Source organism: Photinus pyralis, unplaced genomic scaffold (genome assembly GCF_008802855.1).
Source record: "Photinus pyralis isolate 1611_PpyrPB1 unplaced genomic scaffold, Ppyr1.3 Ppyr1.4_LG1, whole genome shotgun sequence".
Lineage (NCBI taxonomy): Eukaryota > Metazoa > Arthropoda > Insecta > Coleoptera > Lampyridae > Photinus > Photinus pyralis.
In genome coordinates this window covers 18,588,725-18,607,471 of record NW_022170249.1, presented here as the reverse complement: position 1 = coordinate 18,607,471, position 18,747 = coordinate 18,588,725, and the positions used below count along the sequence as shown (strand labels likewise).

Sequence of the window (18,747 nt, the reverse complement as noted above, 5' to 3'; positions counted from 1 at the left end):
GGTTGATAGTAAAATCATTAAGCGTCACGCTGTCACTCTAGGGATCACAACTCGAAATTTCGTCCAATAAACGTCACTCTACCAATGCTTCGGAGATCCGCCATGTTTTACGTTTTACCCAAATAAACCGGATTGGAATAACCTGAAGCTTTTTCTAAAATTTAAGCGGTTTAACTGAGTTGGTAGATTTTGCTATTGTATTTATGGCAACTAAAATAGACTGGCTCGCTTAATTACTTGGTCCTTGACCACTTACGACTGTTTTAATCTCCCTACGTAAAGCGTTTTATTCGACTTTAATTGTGTATTACTCCCTCTTAATTTCGCGTATTTGTCTGTGTGGATGAAACTGACAGAATTAATTCACTTCAAAGTGTAACTAACGGAATCCTCGTTAAATTTTACATTGCAACTGAAAACCGAAATACTCGTAATCACCACCGTATTTGTTTTGTGCCATAAACTTTCTGAAAACAACACATTATGAAGACAATGCGCTTCAGAAATTAGAAGACGCAGAAAGGACAATCTTTAATTCCATTAAATTCTTACAGATTTACTGTTTAAATTCTAATAGCCCTCTAAATTCCGACACCTTGTAAATTTTCTATGATATATAATGCCTAACCTGCTCTAACATTCGAAATCGCAAAAAACTTTACTTATCTCTATGAAATTCCAAAAAAGAAATCGCAATTTAGAGCATGGGATAGTTTGAATGTGTCAACTTTAAACCCATTGCCGTAGCTTTAGATAGATTTTTGCAACCAAATTGGAGATGAGTATAAAAATCGTTACTGCATTGTGTAAATTCATGTATCTATGCCCACTTTATATTAAGGCCATTACAATCATTCTGAGAGATGATTAATCAGATATACACAATTAAACAATCCTGAAAAACAGTAGAATTCGCCCTTAGGATATTCGGCCCCGTAGGATTCGCCCCATAACATTTACTGTTACCTCCGAGGATTAATAAATCTTATGGGGCGAATCCTACGGGAGCTGAATCGCCGGGGGCGAATCTTCCAGGAGCGAATTTGTCGAGAGCGAACTCGCCGGGGGCGAATTTTCCGGGGGAGAATTTTCAGAGGCGAATTTACTGGGGGCGAATTATCAGAGGCGAATTTACTGGGGCGAATTTTCGGGGGCGAATCATCCTACAATCGTTTGAAATCAAACCCATTTCTTTTTCGTGAATGTGCGTGAAGTCATTGAGTAAAAAATTTCATTGGTGAAGTGGAAATCCTTATGTAGAGAACTTTACCATACATCTTAGATCATGTATGATCTAAGCTATACATATTGTACATATGTATGACATCTGTAGAAAAGGAAATAAACTACTATGTTGACCTCGTGATAAGACAACAAAACATTCCAGAGATATGGTTATTAAAGAATTGCATTTTGTAGTAAAATTTGCTTGTTAAACTATGTCAAGTAGAATATTTAACAATAAAAAAGCTACGAAAGGTAAGCTGCTAACTATAAGCACATAAGGTATCATCAACTTTATTTTTAGGTTTTAATATTTTACTAGATAGATCAGTACATCCGACGGTTTCCGTTTTCAAAGGCTGTTTTACTTGAAAATTGCTATTTTTACTCCACCACAGCAAACAGATGAATAAAATAATAATTTCGATCCAAATTCCATCTCGGTACCTATAATCATAGTATAATATGTGTTACATTATGCTATAATGCTAAAAGATATGCTTTGCTTTTCTGTGTTCCAGTTAAAAAGACAGAGGTACTTGAGAGGTATTTGCTTAAAATTACTAAAAGAAATTTCTAATTCTACCAAAGAATAAATGATTAGTTACTCTTTGCTTCTACCAAAGAGTCAAATCTATTCTTGGAAGCAAAGTAAAAATGTATGATTTGCTAGTCACTTCCGCGTTGTTAGTTGCCTATGTTTGTTACTGGTGTAAGCATTCATCCCGTCAAATTATTATCCTGAAAAATATGTTAAAATATCTTAATTATTAAACGGCAGAGCAAAGCGATGCATGCTTTATAGGGGAGTCGATGGTGTCCGTCTGTCCGTGAACACGATAACTGTCAAACGCTTGGACCTTAAGAAAAAGAAGGAAGAGTAAATGAAGAAGGCGTAAACTAGGGGTGTGGAATGAACGCGTTAAAGAGAGGCTGTCACGTTGAAATGTTTTAATTACACCCAGTGGTACAATTAAATTACTTCTTCTTCTTCAAAAGAGAAAAAACAAATCATTCACACTTTTTCCATCTTTAGGATTCGAAATTTACTCCATTTACCTTTGGAGGCGTAACAAACGTAGGTATACACGAGCAACACAGTTTCGTACATAACACGTTTATAGTAGACTAAAACCCTTCGTTTAAAAAAACATAATCATACACTAGTATATAGTACGCATAAATGTCCGACGGATATTGCTACATTCTTGTAGAATATTATGCATTTATTTATCCCATTTATATATGATTTATTTGCGTTTACTGAATACGTTTAAATTATTTTAATTACAAATTAAACCTTATTGTGGTTTAATAAAAAAAGTATTTACCCTCCAAAAGTTAATAATCTATTGAACATCTGTGAACGTATTCTTTAGTGAAAAAAACTTATTTTAATACTCTCCATTTTGATACAACCCAGGGTTCTATTTTGTTTCTTTAATTAAAATTCAGATTTTCAAAGAAGTGATATTCATTTTGAATCGCCCTGTATGTACATTACATGGTGTATGGAATGGATGTAAGTGTGTATAAAAGTTTGTAATGTGTAGTATACGAAATGTATACCGGTCATGTAGATAATCATTCTCTGATTTGTGCTTTCAGAATTTCTCGAAAAAAATTGTGATTCGTTTTTTAATCATAACTCCTTTATTTTTTATGATAGAAAGTGTATTGAATAAACTATTTTGTAGGTTTTTGCAAAAACTACAAGGCTATTTACATCAAATCTCTTTAAAACTCTTATTTTTAAAATGGGGCTAAAACAAGGTAGTGCTCCCATATCAGAGCTGGGCAGTATTCGATTTTATAAATACTTGTTAGTATTCAAATCTTTTAAAGTATTAAAATACTTTGTAATTAAACACTTTTATGGAAGCAGTATTTGTATTTGTAACTCAAATACTTTCACAAATATTTAGTATTCGAATACTTCGCAAAGTATTTGGATCCTTCGTAAAGTATTCGAATACTTCGCAAGGTATTTGAATACTTTGAGAAGTATTCGAATACTTCGCATAGTATTTGAATACTTAACCTTCCTTTTTTTACCAAAAATCGACTACTCCAAAATTTCTCGGGAAAACACTTTTTCTTATTAATTTTGGTGCGTAGAATCCAAAACAATTCGTACTTTTTCGATTAGACTTCTCAATCAAAAGTTGTAGACTAGAAACCATTTTCGAAAGAAAATTCAAAGGGCTGTAACTTTTGAACTAGTAGCCCAATCTTGGAACTGTTTGAAATTATGGATTCTACAGGCCACATTCTATAAGAAAATTTTTTTCCGGGTCGATCTAAGACAATTTTTTTTTCGGGGCTCAAAAAAAGGCAGTGTATAACCTTCCTTTTTTACCAAAAATCGACTGCACCAAAATTTCTCGGAAAAACACTTTTTCTTATTAATTTTGGTGCGTAGAATCCAAAACAATTCGTACTTTTTCGATTAGACTTCTCAATCAAAAGTTATGGACTAGAAATCAATTTCGAAAGAAAATTCAAAGGGACCCAAAAAAAGGCAGTACTTTTAAGTTATTCAAATATTTGAGAACAATTTAGAAATGTTTAGGGAAAGTTTCCATTGTCACAAAATCAAATATAAAAATCCGATACAACTGAATACCGAACGATCCTAAAGTGAAACTTTTTGACTCGATAGTCTACGTAACTTAAAAACAATAGAGACCTTTCTTATATCCTTAAGACCATGTGTACCAATTTTTGAAAGCGATCGCACGTTTCTAAACAAGTTATCATGCACACGGACAAACGGATCGTCAAAAATGGAACTGTTCCAAAATCGCTAGGATTCATTTCAGAAAGGCGTACGTATCATGTGCACGACGCTTTGAAAACTGGTACACGTATTCTGGTATAAGAAAGGTCCTGGCAGGTACCTCCTATATAATAATATAATAACAATAATACGCTTTTACTCCCCTTAAATTTGTATATAACAATAGAAATATAAAAAAGCTAACCCCATACAAAGTATAACTTGATTTTTTAAGTAGTATTAAGACTTTTATCTGGAATACTATTTTAAATTTTTAATGTATTTGAGTGACAAGTATTTGAATACTTTTTACTGTATTCGAATACTTTTCAAAGTATTCGAATACTTTTTATAGTATTCGAATACCTTTGAAAGTATTCGAATACAGTCTAAAGTATTTGAATACTTATTTTTTAAAGTATTTGAATACCTTTCAATGTATCTGTATCTAGTATTCGCTTGTGCTGGACGAAAAAGCATTTAGTATTCAAATACCTTTGATTTGTGTAAAGTATTTACTATTTAGTATTCAAATACTTTTTGAAAGTATTCTGCCCAGCTCTGTCCCATATACATACACGTTTTAAACGTCTATATCTCACTTAATTTTTGTCGTACAGAAAATTCCCCGCGAGGATAATGTTAGGAATTAAAACTGCTACAATTGGATGCTGTAGCAATTTTTACGTATCTCCAGTTGTTTTGTAGTTATTTTGAAGCGAAGTTTAACTTTTAGTTTGGATTATTTCAAAATTAAGTCTTCTAAACTGGTCACACTTTCTAGAATGTACTAATAAAATGTAATTAAAGAAAACTGGAAAAGGGGAAGGACTAATTTTAATTTAGTAAGAAAGCGAGCGGAATAGAAGAAAACGTTGATATCGGCCTACAGAAAATAGGGAACAATAAATTAAACTTTAGTGTGGGTTATTGGAACTGTGCGGGTTTCGGAAACGTAAACATGATGGGGGAGGATCAAAGTGGCACTTTTATAAACTGTGAAGTGGTATGTTTAAGTGAATCGTGGCTAACGCATGCGGCAAACGTTAAACCTCAGTGGTTTCGGCAACGGCATGTATTTTATGTTAACGCTACAAAAGAAAAAGCCATGGGAAGAGCAAGCGGGGGATTAATTCTCTTGATTGGGCATCGATTAGTTAAAGACGTTAATGACATAACCGTTATAATTGAAAATTTCTTTTGTATTTTTGTAAGAATTAAGATTAACTCTATTTTTTTTATTATAGGTTCCTTTTACTTAAAACCAGATCTAGATGGTAAATTAATGGCACAGGTAATAAATGAAACAATTACAGAAGCAAGGGTAACTTATCCAAACGATAATATTATAATAGGTGGAGATTTTAATTGTCGTATAGGTGTAATGAATAATTTCAGTGATACGGATAATGATATTTATTGGGGCGAATTAGAAAACGAAAGAAAGTCAATGGATCTTTTTGTTAACCAAAAAGGAAAGTTTTTAATTGAAATTATGGAGGATCTTGGCTTTATAGTCTTTGCCGATCTTTTTCAGACAGTACCGGAAATCTTACCTATATGAGCAGTTCTGGAGGAAGTGTAATTGATTTAGTATGGGTAAGCACAAATACCATTTCATTAATCAAAGATTTTAGGATTCATGAAAACGAAATACATTCCGATCACTTCCCTTGTTCCTTGTCACTCACTTTGAACTCTGTTGCAGATAAATCTGGTCACCATCTCACCAATAACATAATAATACCCCGAAAAGAAAATTACCTAAGGTGGAATGACAATAAACGCAACGCATATGTAAATATATCTTCTATGTCATATAGAATTTCTTCCTTGCAAGACTCACAAGACGTTAATGAATTAAGTCAAAATCTAAACTTAGCTATCAATGAAGTAGGGAAATTACTTGGCCTACAACACTGCAGTCAAACTTATCGAACTATACGCGGGAGCAACAAACCTTGGTTTGACACAGTGTGTAAAAATCAAAAAAACGAAGTTAGAATATCGTATAAATTAGCTAAAAGTCATAACTTTGGTCAAGTGTATCTGCAAAATTTTATAAAAGCAAAAAAACAATTTAAGGCAATTTGTAGAAAAAAGAAACACGATTTTAATCTCCTTTATAGGTCACGTATTACAAATATTATGGATTCTAATACATTCTGGCAGACTTTTAAACGCGAAAAAAATAGAACAAGGATCACAAGTGCCCCAGTCATTGAAATACAGAGGTGGGTCAATTTTTATAAGCATTTTTATTCACACATTCACTCTGATTTAAATTTTAATATGCACGATGTATTACACCCATTTTTAGACAGACCGATAACTTCTTGGGAATTAAATAAAGCATTACAACATGCACCTACAGGTAAAGCGATGGGCTTGGACGGAATATCAAATGAATTTTTGAAAAATTTGAGCATGAATTGGCATACATACATTTTACGTCTTTTCAACAGGATTTTAGACTCAGAACAGATACCATATCAGTGGTCAAAAATTAAAATGATACACTTGCATAAAAAAGGTGACATATCAGTTACTGACAATTACAGAGGGATTGCGATAATGAATCACATAGCCAAAATATTTAACTACATTATTTATAATAGAATATCGAACTTTGTAGAAGAATCTCAAATATTACCAGAAAGTCAGTGTGGTTTTAGAAGAGGAAGGGACTGTCAAGACAATATTTTTGTACTGAATGCAATTATTTTTAATAATATTCGTTTAAAAAAGCAAAGGATGTACGCTCTATTTGTTGATTTTAAAAAGGCATTTGATTCAATTCAACACGATCTTTTATGGCAAAAACTTTCACAAACGGGATTAAGTGCTAAACTCATAAGATTAATAAAAGGTTTTTACTCTAAAGCGACATTGCAGATCGAGCAAGAGGGGCGTCTATCAGAGGTAATTAATATCACCAAAGGTGTGCTACAGGGTGATGTTCTAAGCCCCTTACTCTTTTCGTTGTTCACAGCAGACATGGAAGCGTTTTTTAAAAATTATGGAATAAGTGGAGCTCCTTTAGATGCCGTCACAGATATAAGACTTTTAATGTACGCAGATGATTTGGTCATATTTGCTAAGTCTGCGTCAAACATGAGAAAAGCGTTACGGGCACTAGAAAGTTACTGCTCCCTTAACAGCCTAACTGTTAATGTGGATAAAACAAAAATTATTGTATTTCGCAAAGGTAACCGTATTGCGGCGGACGACCCTTTTCTGTATAATAATGGCGCTATCGAAGTAGTAAACTCTCATTCTTACTTAGGGTTAACTTTTCACTTTAACGGAAGTTTCAAATGCACTGCCAAAGACAGAATACGCAAAGCAAAAATTAGCTCAGCCACTATTTTAAATGTAATAAACACGGCTAAAATGGACACTTGGGATTCTATCCTCAAGTTGTATCAAACAGTAGTAGTGCCCACTGTAGCGTATGGTTGTGGAGTCTGGGGCCCTCCGTTTACCAAGCTGATTGAGCAAGTTCAAGTAAATTTTTTTAAAAAGGTACTGTATTTACAAAACTCCACCCCAGGGTATGTTATAAGAATGGAATTGTTGCTTCCCAAACTGGAATATTACGTAATTAAATTCGCTTTACTACTGTTAATTAAACTCAAAGGATCAGGTAAAGATCGGTATACTCACAAAGCTTTACGACGGTTAATATACCTTGATAGTTGTCACACTAATAATCCAGAAAGCAACTGGTACACACAAATAAAAAAATTCATAGAGAGCATTCGCGAAGATTACTTTAACCCAGAAGGGGTAGATAGCAGTTACATTTTAGACACCCTTGATAAATACACTAAAAAAAATGCCAACGATGATTGGGATAAAGTACTTTTGAGTGTATATTGTAACACGTATAAGTACACTCTGAAACAAAACCCTCTCACAAACACATCAGTCTCCATCATAAGATTGCCGATTCCCTTGAAATATAAAAGAACCTTAATGCAAATTAAAACTCACAATAAAGATATGGTAGTAATGTACGTCAATAAAATCAATTATAAAATAAAAATCACAGATATATGTACTATATGCAACACACATCAATGCGAAACTCTCCAACACCTCTTCTTTGAGTGCCCACTATACCAACCTCTCAGAAAAGAGCTCATTACTATTTTTCCAGAACGTGATATATTTACAACATTACAAAATTTAAACAGAAACAATTTTTTTACCGTGGTGGTTTTTTTAACGGAGGCTATGAAGTTGAGATCATTTCTGTTGAATGAGTGACATAATAACAATAATTACAAAAACAAATAAATTAAGAAAATGACAGTCATTTACTTTCTTTCGTATGGAGTACAGCCGAAGAATAGATATTGATTTTGCTATACTTTTTGTTTTTTATCTCGTGCTTTTCTTTTAAATTCGAATGTTATGTTAGATGGTTTTCTTTCTTTTTCTTTTTCTTGCTAGTGAAGATTAATTTAATTTGTTCATGATATACATGTCAAGGGAACAATAAAGATTATTATTATTATTATTATTAATTTTAATTAGGGTGGTAATTACGAGGTTGCTTTGCGCTGATTTTTTCGCTGAAAAAAGTACGGATCTACCTTATTTTCAACGTAACTCACTTAATTTTTATGATGTTTGTTTATTGTTTAAAAAAAAAAAGAAAAAGGTTATTTTAAACACTTTAAAGAATATTCTACAAGTTTTTCTCGAAAAATGCCTAGTTTTAGCGTTGGACGAACAAGAGCTAACCTTTAACAAGCCACAACTCGGTTCGTATTATCATACAGCAAGTATTAAAAAACCATTCTCTTTGTTTTTTTAAAAGCTACGATTTTGTTCTCAACAGTTTTTTATTATAAAATGCATACTTTTCGAGTTTTTCACGAAACCAATTAACCAATTAAAAACATTGATCTTTTCTAATGAAAAACTCATACCTACCTTCGGTAGCGAATAACTGGTGTATTAACTTTCCGAAAAAAATGCATGGAACACTTTTTGCTTAAAATTAATGTTTCTATCTATTCCTGTGTTAAAATTACAATAAAAAATTACTACTCTTCAGGTGAGGTGGCAACTTTTCCAATTATTGTCATCTCCGCATACATAAGAGGCGCCGTTTGGCGTCGGAGAAGCGTCCTTCTGTAGGATCAAAAAAAGACAAATTTCAGCTACGATCTATTGAAACTAGCTGTAGCCCACTTTGCGAGGACGATGCAGGTTCCTGTTAAGAATAGTGCTGCTTTACCACGGCCAAATGAAAATGAACATCAGAAAATATAATTTTTATTATTGTCAACTTATACCAAATACTGGAACGTTTAGATTATGACATAAATATTACGTAATTTTGATACGAAGAATATGCCTAATTTTTATTCGTATTTTGGAGGAAGTAAATATACCAATCTTCCAACTTGGTAAATCAAATTGGTATTATATACATTTATCAAATTATAGCTAAAAGAACGTTTATTTATATACATATTATCAACGTAGAACGTGAACTCTATGGTTTATATATACGAGCAGAAATCGTATTTTAAACGTAGGGTATAAAATTGGTCTACAAAATATACCATAGTAGTATACCATACTACCAATACCAAATTCAAAACGCTTTAAAACCGTTTATTAAACGTAAGTGTGTTGGCTGGGAATAGTTTATTTGTCTATTAACCATTTGAATGTTAAATGTTGCTATTCATTACTACGACAGAAAACAATTAGAATATAGTTATTTTCTTGTGATATTGGTCGCGTACGATTATTGCACAGTTCGAAATTTCTTAAAAATTTCCTCGGCCATTCAGATCTCTTAGCATCTCCTTGAACATGATCGGGTTTCCCTTGAATAAACGCCAAAATGTATGTCCTTTAGTCTGATTAAAGGGACAAGTTTCAACAACTTAATTTTTTTGAAATTTAGATTGATTAGGTACATAAACCGTCCTGGAAACATTCATCTAACATCTGCGTAATAACACTAATCTTCGATTAACGCCATGTATGTGTTTTATTAGTGTTTATGGTCGGTTATAACAATAATAACAAAACAATTCTCTTATATTCAATTTGGTTTAGTTTTATTACGAAAATTTCACTCCGTTAAATTAAGCGTGCGTGAGAAAATTGCAATTTTATGCCGAGCTGTAGCCGCCATAGCGTCTCTCCATTTAAGAATCGGACATAAATGATAGTTTTGTAATGAATGTTTATGCTTTTGACAACGTCGCTAAGGTAGTAAACCGAAGCTAAATCGACTTTTATTCACGGTGCAGGCGGTCCAATATCCATAGCACACTTTGTAGCACGAACCTATCACCTAACAACAAATCTCTGATACTAAATATTTAACGATGAAAGTACAAGAAGTGCGGATGTTGGCTTTTTAAAGAATTTAAATGACCATAAAGAACATTGTATTTGTAATTAATGTTTATTTATTATGCACCCGTGCATTTGTAAAATGCCTTTTACCAATCGTGTTACAACCTTTACAAACAAATCACTAAGAATTTATACGGGAACTCTTATTTCTCTCTATATCTCTAGTGAACGATTCTTTGTAGATTCTACAATGGGCAAATAGGGGGATGTTGTTAACAGAGATTACACACATTCTGAAATCTATATTTAAAACCTGGCTTTGTAGGTCCGCTAAACATGGTATTTGGTACCTCCTCTGCAAGCATTTGTATAAAAACGTTCTGTATTGTATTTCATTCATTGGAACCAATCAGATCCAAGCAAAGCTTGTTTTGTTCCCGTAGGTACTTCGGAATTCTTTAATTGCTTTTAATGTCGGTAGTACCTACCATTCCTTTGGTTGGATTAAATTTGTTGTTTCATATTCAAGGTATGTGTATATTTTGAACAGGAGATTGTAATAGCAATTTATTATATGGTAAAGATAAAGATCTAAATAAGAATCAAATTTAGTATGGACATGTGATCACTAAATAGGCATTGCATTTTTTTTATCTTTCTTTTTATGAGCCATGACAATATTTTGTATAAACGAACCTGTAAGGAAAATCTCTGTTGTATTTATTCAATCAACTAAAGTCATATGCGTATTTATTCAAGTTTCATCGGACGTAGAACATTACACTTTGCACTTCAGATTTTAAAAGGAGATACGAGCCAAATTTCCACAAAGTAAGGGGAATATAAAGCAGTTTTATTAATGAGCTAGCCGTGGCAGATTAAAAAGTTATTGTTCATTTGGGTTTTCTGCCAGTGCCGTAGAGATTCAATTTATTTGATGCAAGTGAGATTCTAGCCCGTAACACTAATACTTCGCGTTAGCGATTAACTTTCTTCAAATGATTTTTACACTTAAGCTACCCCTACTCCCCCGCTAACTGTGACTTTTTTTAATAACTTCGTTTCTTCTGTAATTGAAATTCTAACGAAGGACCTGTACGATCATAACGACGCACCCTTTTTCTCCCTGAAGTGCATACCCGAAGTTATGACCACACAGTATATTTATCGAGTCGTTTGTTGAACACCCGGTATCTAGAAACGTTTTATGTTGGGCGCTTGGTTACTAAGGTGTTTCTAAATTTACTTATTCCCTCTAGGAGACGAGGAGACGCAAGACCGTCCAGTTTAAGAAAAATATCAGCGTGATAATCGATTGCGCCGCTTGACCTCACATTCCAAGGGACAAAAGGGCATTTCTTGACTGCGAATTTGGAGATTTTATTCCGACTATTTGGTATAATTAACGGTAATTAGGTGAATGGGTTACAGACCAAAGTTATTACGTCGAGATTATATCCGTTAGGTGCGCTCTTAATAAACTTGAAGTTTGACATCCTCCCATATTTTTTCGATGTCCGGGAAACGAGTAATTGCTTAAAACAGTTTTAACAACGTTTTTACAGCGTACGAGACGGGAATTCCCGTTTGCCCATACTCAAATGGACGTTTAGATAAATAGAAAACGCATTATGAAATAGAATCTTTTTGCTGTTGGCGTTTGACCGAATAGTAAGTAAATCTTATTACTTTTGCATCTTCGCAAGCTACGTTTTGTAAGTACCAAAATTTTAAATATACTTTTGCAACCGTATCATATTTTACATTTTGGTGGTTAACCGAAATGTAAACTCTTTTGCCTTCTGCATCTTTTGCCTTTGGTGTTTTAATCGTATTGAATTCTTTTGCCTTTTTGCACTTTCGCCAATTACATTTCTTTGCATCCGTACCGTTTGATTTTGCTTTGCGATTGAGTTAGCGCACCATATTTATTGGAATTAGCTTTCAGCTTTTGCTACCGCTCCGTTAATTTCAAGATAAGTTTTTTGTTACTTTCCGTTTCACTAATAGAGATGGGTCGGGGTGATTAAGGGGTTCTACGGTTAGTCAACAAAGCAAAGATAAATGAGTAACCCGGATAGGCGCCACTTAGTCTTGTAGAAAATGTTTGGGGAGGGAAAATACTGAGAGGCAACGAGGTAGACTAAAAGATTCTTGTTCTATTCTTGATAAAACTAAAATGGTAAAGAAATTGAATTGGTTGAACAATAACTGAAATCGATGGCATTTTAATTCAAGAATATAAAACATAACAAATGATTTCTAAATCTTACAAATAGTACTTGACAATATATGTATTACTCAAAATCAAAATTTAAATTCAAAATTAATTTGCAAAAAGGAAACAACTCCTAGTCAGAAAATAATTATTAAAATGTACTTCCGTAGGAATAACGGAGTTATATTTTTTTATTTTATATAGCATAATTATGTTAAAATGACATTTTAATAGGTTTGCATGAGTAGGTTAAGCAGGTTTTGAACCGTACCGATAGATAAAGTGATCACTTTAACCGTAAGGATAGATAAAGTGAAACAGATGAGTGTGCATTCTAATGGCATCTGTCATTCTGGTTTGAAATCCACGATATAAAATGACACCCACTATGCAGGTACCACGGTACATTGAGAGTACGTTTAAAATATAAGCTTCTGTTTTGGGCTCAAACTCATTTTTTATTGACTTGTATTGGTTTTTAATTGACTAGAAATATATTGATTTAAGATAAATAGAACTTCAACTTGTGCACAACGCCCGAATACCTATGGGACCAATTTTCTATTTTCCAAGAAAATTGTTTAATATTCTCACATGATTCTGGCGTTGTGCGCGGTTGCACCATCCTGTTGAAACCTCATCAGTTTCCAACACATTGTGCCGTATATCGTTGTATTCGTAATAAAAAATACTACAATAATAGTAGGTACGTCGAGATGTAGGTGCAACCAGGTGAGTTACATAACAATACATTTTATATCAAATTACACCAAAAAGTAATTGAAAAACCAATATCTTAGTTGCAATAGTGGGTATCTAGTTCGTAATACAAAAATCATAGATATCTACGGATAGACAATCGATAAATGGAATTCTTCTGGTGGAAATACTTCTATAAAATTTTCATTATACATTGTTGGTGTTCAATATTTGTACTTTGTATGTAACAATTAGTTTTTAATAGCGTGCACAGCGTAAGTAATTGCCGGTGATTTGGTCCAATACCAATCATTATTCATGAAGTTGTACACCATTCCTCGAACTGTACAAATTCTGCATTCATCTAAGGAAGTTAGCAAATATTAGCATGTAACTTAACTGCTAGTTGCTTACTATTTTCCAAAATCGTTAGTAGTCGCTGGTGTGGAACAAAGTTACGGTAATGATGAGTTCCTGATGGTAGTTGTCTCAACACCATCTCTGCAAGCAGGATAATATGCAACTAAGCAAGTAGTGTCTGGTTCACAGTAGTTATAAAGAGAGAACCTCCAGGTTTTAAACAACGAATACACTTCTCCAAGAAAACTTCCAACTCACAAATATGTTCTATCACTTCTGAAGAGACGACTGCATCAAACTTGTTTTTGTTCTCTTTTGAGAATTCTTCAACTGTAACTGGGTAGTAGTTTATATTACGAGATACATTATGATGCTTGGCTACTTCTAGTAATTCTTCTGCCGGATCAATACCAGTTACCGTACCGCCTGATCTCATTAATGCCTCCGCTAGAATCCCACCTAAAACAAAATGAAACGAATTACGCAGGTTAGAAAAAACCGTACCTACCTCCACATCCCGCATCTAATATTTCTATGCTAGTGAGAGGTTGTGGGTTTTGTTTAAGAAGCAAGTCTTTATGAACAACTCCTGAGTTAACCAAGCCTTCCCAAACGAAAGGAACTCTTAGTTTGTTCATAGAGTGAAGACCCTTCAAGGCGCCGTTCTCATTCCACCACAGTTCTTGTAACTGATTAAAATGATTTATTTGGCTTTCAATGATTGTCGACTTTTTACTATACATTACTCTCATAAATGCTGCAACACTAAAGTGATATAATCATAGTGTACTTACTGTTTGCAATCTGCTTACCTCGTTTTGGAACATTTCTGGATCACCCTTCTGGTATTAACGAACATACCTACACATTCACAATTTTACCACATTTATTATTATATTGTAGATACACAAATGTTTAGTGATCATAAACATCCCAAAAATAGCTTTATCATCGGCTAATTCACTTAATAATCTCCTTTACCCTTTCCTAATCAAACATCCAAATGTCAAAGGTGAAGCTGGTGGATATGGATAGTCAAGGCTTCACCCACCTTCGTAAGGAGCTTCATCAGAACAAAAAATAACCATACAAATAAATATAAGATATATAAAATTTAGCAATTACCAAACGGGGGCAACTCGCACTACTTCAATAAACTGCATACACTGAAGCCAAAGAATATGGTTACTCTACTCGCAGTAACAAATCAAAGGCTCGCCTAAAAGTAAAGTGTGCTACGGTTGTACCACATGACATGACCTGGTCGCCTTTTTTCTTTTACACATAAAGTAGAATTATTCATGCACTAAGTCGGTAGTACGTACACATCTCCCTTATTCCACATGCCCCATGGAGTGTTCAAACATTTTAGAGAGATAGGGTGTACCTGGCCCACCCTCAAGTGACTGTTTCTGTACCTTTGTAGTTATCCTGATGTTTACACACGTATATCATTTTTGTAGGGCATAAAAAAAAAACAAAAGTTGGAAACTCTTGGTTTCAACAGGATGGGGCACTCGTGCAGAACGCCCCAATCGTGAGAGAACACCTATCGGAGAAATTTACAATTTTCCAGGAAATTTGTCCGATTAGCGGCATTGTGCACGGGTGCACCATCCTGTTGAACCAACTTTTGTTTTTTTTTGTGCCGTTGTATTCGTAATGAAAAAAATGCTACTTAATTTTTACGAGCCATCTGTTCAAATAACATCAGACAATCTTAAAAAAACCGTCAAATTTCGGTTTTTCTAGCATATCTTCGGAAGTAATCGGAATTTTCTGGTTTTCTTTAAAGCATGGTAATAACTTCATTTAATTGCACAATTTTTCTCTAATTTGTCCATCATCGTATCTTTTCGGAGATCCCCATGATAGATATACTTATCTCGGACATAGTGTATATGTATATCATAGGTATATAATTTTGTTGAGGATCGAATCTTGAACAAAAACCCCTCAATGAAATAACAGCAATCATTTTGGCATAATTAGAAATTCGGATTTGATTCGCAACATAAAAACGGAACACGTTATTCGCTAAGATTTTTTTGCATTCCACAGATTTATTAATCCACGAGTGTATTAATATATAAGAAAGTGATGAATGTGGTGTGATCCGTGATCGCATAGGACGAGATAGAAAACTGTCTACTTTTGCATAGGTATATGATTAGCTATTTGTCAAAAATGGTGATTGCAACATATATCACTATATTTCCGGAAATTAGACGCGTTTCAAAAAATTTAAACACCGTTACATACGTCGCAATTAATTATGTATATTAGCGGAATGATGAATAATGTCGATTTTAATTTTTTTCTCGCCTTTTAAATTGGTGTTCGCAAATCGGCCTTTCGAAAATATAGCATCTGCCACGCATAACGATCGTTTACCAGTTTAAAGAGAAAAAGGCATTTATACGTTTAATCGACTAGGAGGCGAGTGGATGAAGAACTTCTTCCGACACCCATCAAATAACTAACCGATGCCATAACCACATTCTCACGGTCTTCCGACCAACAAACACGTGCAACTTCACTACCTTAAAGACATTAAATAGTGCTAATCTTCGTTATCTTGTAGCTCGCATACTTTATTGAACAAACATAAATTTACATACAAAGAAAGTAAAATAATGTTAAATATCATAATTAGCATACGTAATGAATCGAGAGCAGGACGAGCAAAAATTACCGGTAGGTACTCATTATTAAGCCATAGTGTGAAGATCTCACTCATAAATATACAAAATCTGTCAGATCGTGAATTACAAAGCCGCAAATGATTTAATCGGATTAGCTTATTTATTTCCATAATTGCAGATGTCATAGCTATTCGTAGTCTTGCACGATTAAAAATTTTGTAATTTTAGGGGCGTTTAGTGTTGCGTTGGCAGACCTCTAGTTACAAAACACGAATCGTTATAAATTACAAGGGTTCTTGATCTCGATGATCTAGATGTAGTGGATCCTCGTCCAGAAGGGGCAATATTAAGAAAACGAAACGCGACACAGTATATGTCTTATGCTTGTATTATTTTTGTATAAAAAGTAGAAATAAATAATCTTGGTGTAAAAGTCATTAATCTTTATTACTGAGATTCCAAAACTAAAAAATTTGCAAGGTGAATCCGCTTTGCACTCATTTGGTATCTGTAGTAAGATTGTACGTGAGCTGAGCATAGAGCTTCCGAGTCTACAAAGTAGCTGTACCACCCATTAGATATTGAGAGCAATCCCAATATTATTGATGCTCTTTCGAGAATTTGAAAAACACGGGGTCAGGAAGCGCGTCGAAGTCGTAGGAAATAATGTGGAAACTGTCCTCAATTCAGTTTGCTACGTCTAATAAAATGAACCACTGAAGACAAGGGGACAAGGATTAACGACGGTTAACGTACCAAAGAGATCATCGTCAAAGAAAGCAAAAGACAGCGGGTAAGTGAAATTACTATACTTTTAGATAAAGGGATGGGTTAAGGGAATCTGCAAAAGTCATGGAAAATACCACTCACGGTTAAGATTGCAGAATTAGCAGACAGCAAGTCCATCGATAACACATCAAGATCAAATAGTGATACAGCACCATAAGTAGGGCTGAGCTCCAGTGCCCTGTCGACACCAAAATAGCGAACGGGGTAAGACCGAAGAAGATTTCGAGATCTGGTGAATTTACTCCCCTCGTCACAACAACCAGGAGGCTATCTTCTGAATTTTTTGTTTTAAAAATTGGAGCAATTAAACGAGCAGGTACTAAAGCAATACGAGTCAACAAATGGTGACCAATATAAAAAAAGATTCGGTTCATGGGTTCCTGGTTAGTAAAAAATAAATATTCCAACGTGATATAAACTAATAGTCTACATCTCAAACCACAATCCACGTAGTTTACAATTTTCTTCTTATTTTTTATCAAAGTTTTTATTTCGTGACCACGTTTTTCTCGTATCTACTCCTAATTTATTATAATAACGAAGAAATCAAAACTACCCTTAAATTTCCCTATTAAAAGCCCCAACGACAACAATGGAATTTCTATAGAATTACCTGAAAAGAATTTTCATCATTATTAATAGGTCCTTAAATAAATACATTGCAGTTTAGTACTAAATCCTTCAAGAGATCCCCCGAATTGACCGCCCTTAATTTCTTACTGATTAATGAACGTCTACAAAATGGTTTCTTATTAACAAAATGGGACATCTTCAATCGTTGATTCGTTTGCTTCAATTTGCACTACCAATTAAACAAGACCCAGGGTAGTAAATCATTTCCCAGCACGACTGAATTCGTAGTTGTAATAAAATAGCCTTAAGTAATCTTCTCTTCCACCAAATGGTCGCTTATTAATTATTGCAATTCCACTATCAAATCTCCGATCTTCTAACATACCACAAAGTTTAGAAAAAAAACTACATTTAAATTTAGAGCTACCGTTACAATACTTTCTGAAGCATGAACGTCAACTAAAAATGTATCGGCAAAGTATCGAACAAAATCACAACGACATTGCCAAGTCACAGATACCAGATCACGAATACCCCAACACAAAGTAAAGATCAGTTGCAAAAGTAACAGACTGTACATAATAATAAATAAGAAAGTTGGCACTACGCATTCTCAGGAAATACAAAAGATTCCAGCAAAATGGCGGCGGCCACTTTAGACGACCTATGGCCCGCAACCTCTGCGGCAATTTCCCTAGCGAGAATGAATGCAATTAAAAAACCCTTATTTATAATAACTTAAACAGAGAGTTGCAAAAAAACTCACATCCTGATTAAATCGGTTAAAACAAAAGGGCAAGCAACAAAAACAAAAGCAAAAGCTGAGTAGTAGAAAAATGCAAAAGTAGAAAGGATCGTTTACTTTAAGTTTGGACGGTACGTTTCGCAAAAACTAGCTCTATAAATTAACATACTTACGGCAAGCAAAATAACAAAAGGATCCCCACTAAAACAACAGCTTTACCTTTAATAAAATTCGGCCATTTCATGGAGAGAAGAGAACTTCTTTAATTCGTTACGTCCTTCCCAGGTATCTTAAAAATACGAGACCTGTGTCAAAATTTAAGTTTTTTAAGGGCGCATCTAACGGATGTAATCTCGGCTTAGAGGCTGTTACCAATAACCCA

At 34.0% G+C, this 18,747-nt stretch overlaps 1 protein-coding gene across 3 annotated transcripts; it reads right to left on the bottom strand.

The window, feature by feature from the left end:
- Window positions 1–12,886: 12,886 nt before the first annotated feature.
- LOC116173439 (ubiquinone biosynthesis O-methyltransferase, mitochondrial-like) lies at window positions 12,887–15,288 on the bottom strand. Of its 3 annotated transcripts, XR_004145941.1 has the most exons (5): window positions 14,739–15,288; window positions 14,426–14,676; window positions 14,122–14,378; window positions 13,668–14,072; window positions 12,887–13,617 (listed from the first exon to the last, which is right to left on the bottom strand). XR_004145941.1 is itself a non-coding variant. In XM_031490925.1 (4 exons), exons 1-3 carry the CDS (start codon window positions 14,470–14,472, stop codon window positions 13,777–13,779), a joined length of 600 nt encoding a protein of 199 aa, XP_031346785.1. In that variant the 5' UTR covers window positions 14,473–15,286; the 3' UTR covers window positions 12,887–13,617; window positions 13,668–13,776. The 3 variants fall into 3 exon arrangements, 1 of the variants encoding a protein (XP_031346785.1); XR_004145942.1 differs by having other exon boundaries at window positions 14,122–14,370; window positions 14,426–15,283; XM_031490925.1 differs by having other exon boundaries at window positions 14,426–15,286.
- Window positions 15,289–18,747: the final 3,459 nt, after the last annotated feature.

What these genes read in the sequence shown, in the direction of transcription:
- LOC116173439 (XM_031490925.1), bottom strand. Translation starts at nt 14,472, where the DNA reads ATGTTCGTTAATACCAGAAGGGTGATCCAGAAATGTTCCAAAACGAG. An exon ending in CAGAAATGTTCCAAAACGAG is followed by an intron (nt 14,379 to 14,425) that starts GTAAGCAGATTG and finishes ATATCACTTTAG; the next exon opens with TGTTGCAGCATTTATGAGAG. An exon ending in ATTAGATGCGGGATGTGGAG is followed by an intron (nt 14,073 to 14,121) that starts GTAGGTACGGTT and finishes ATTTTGTTTTAG; the next exon opens with GTGGGATTCTAGCGGAGGCA.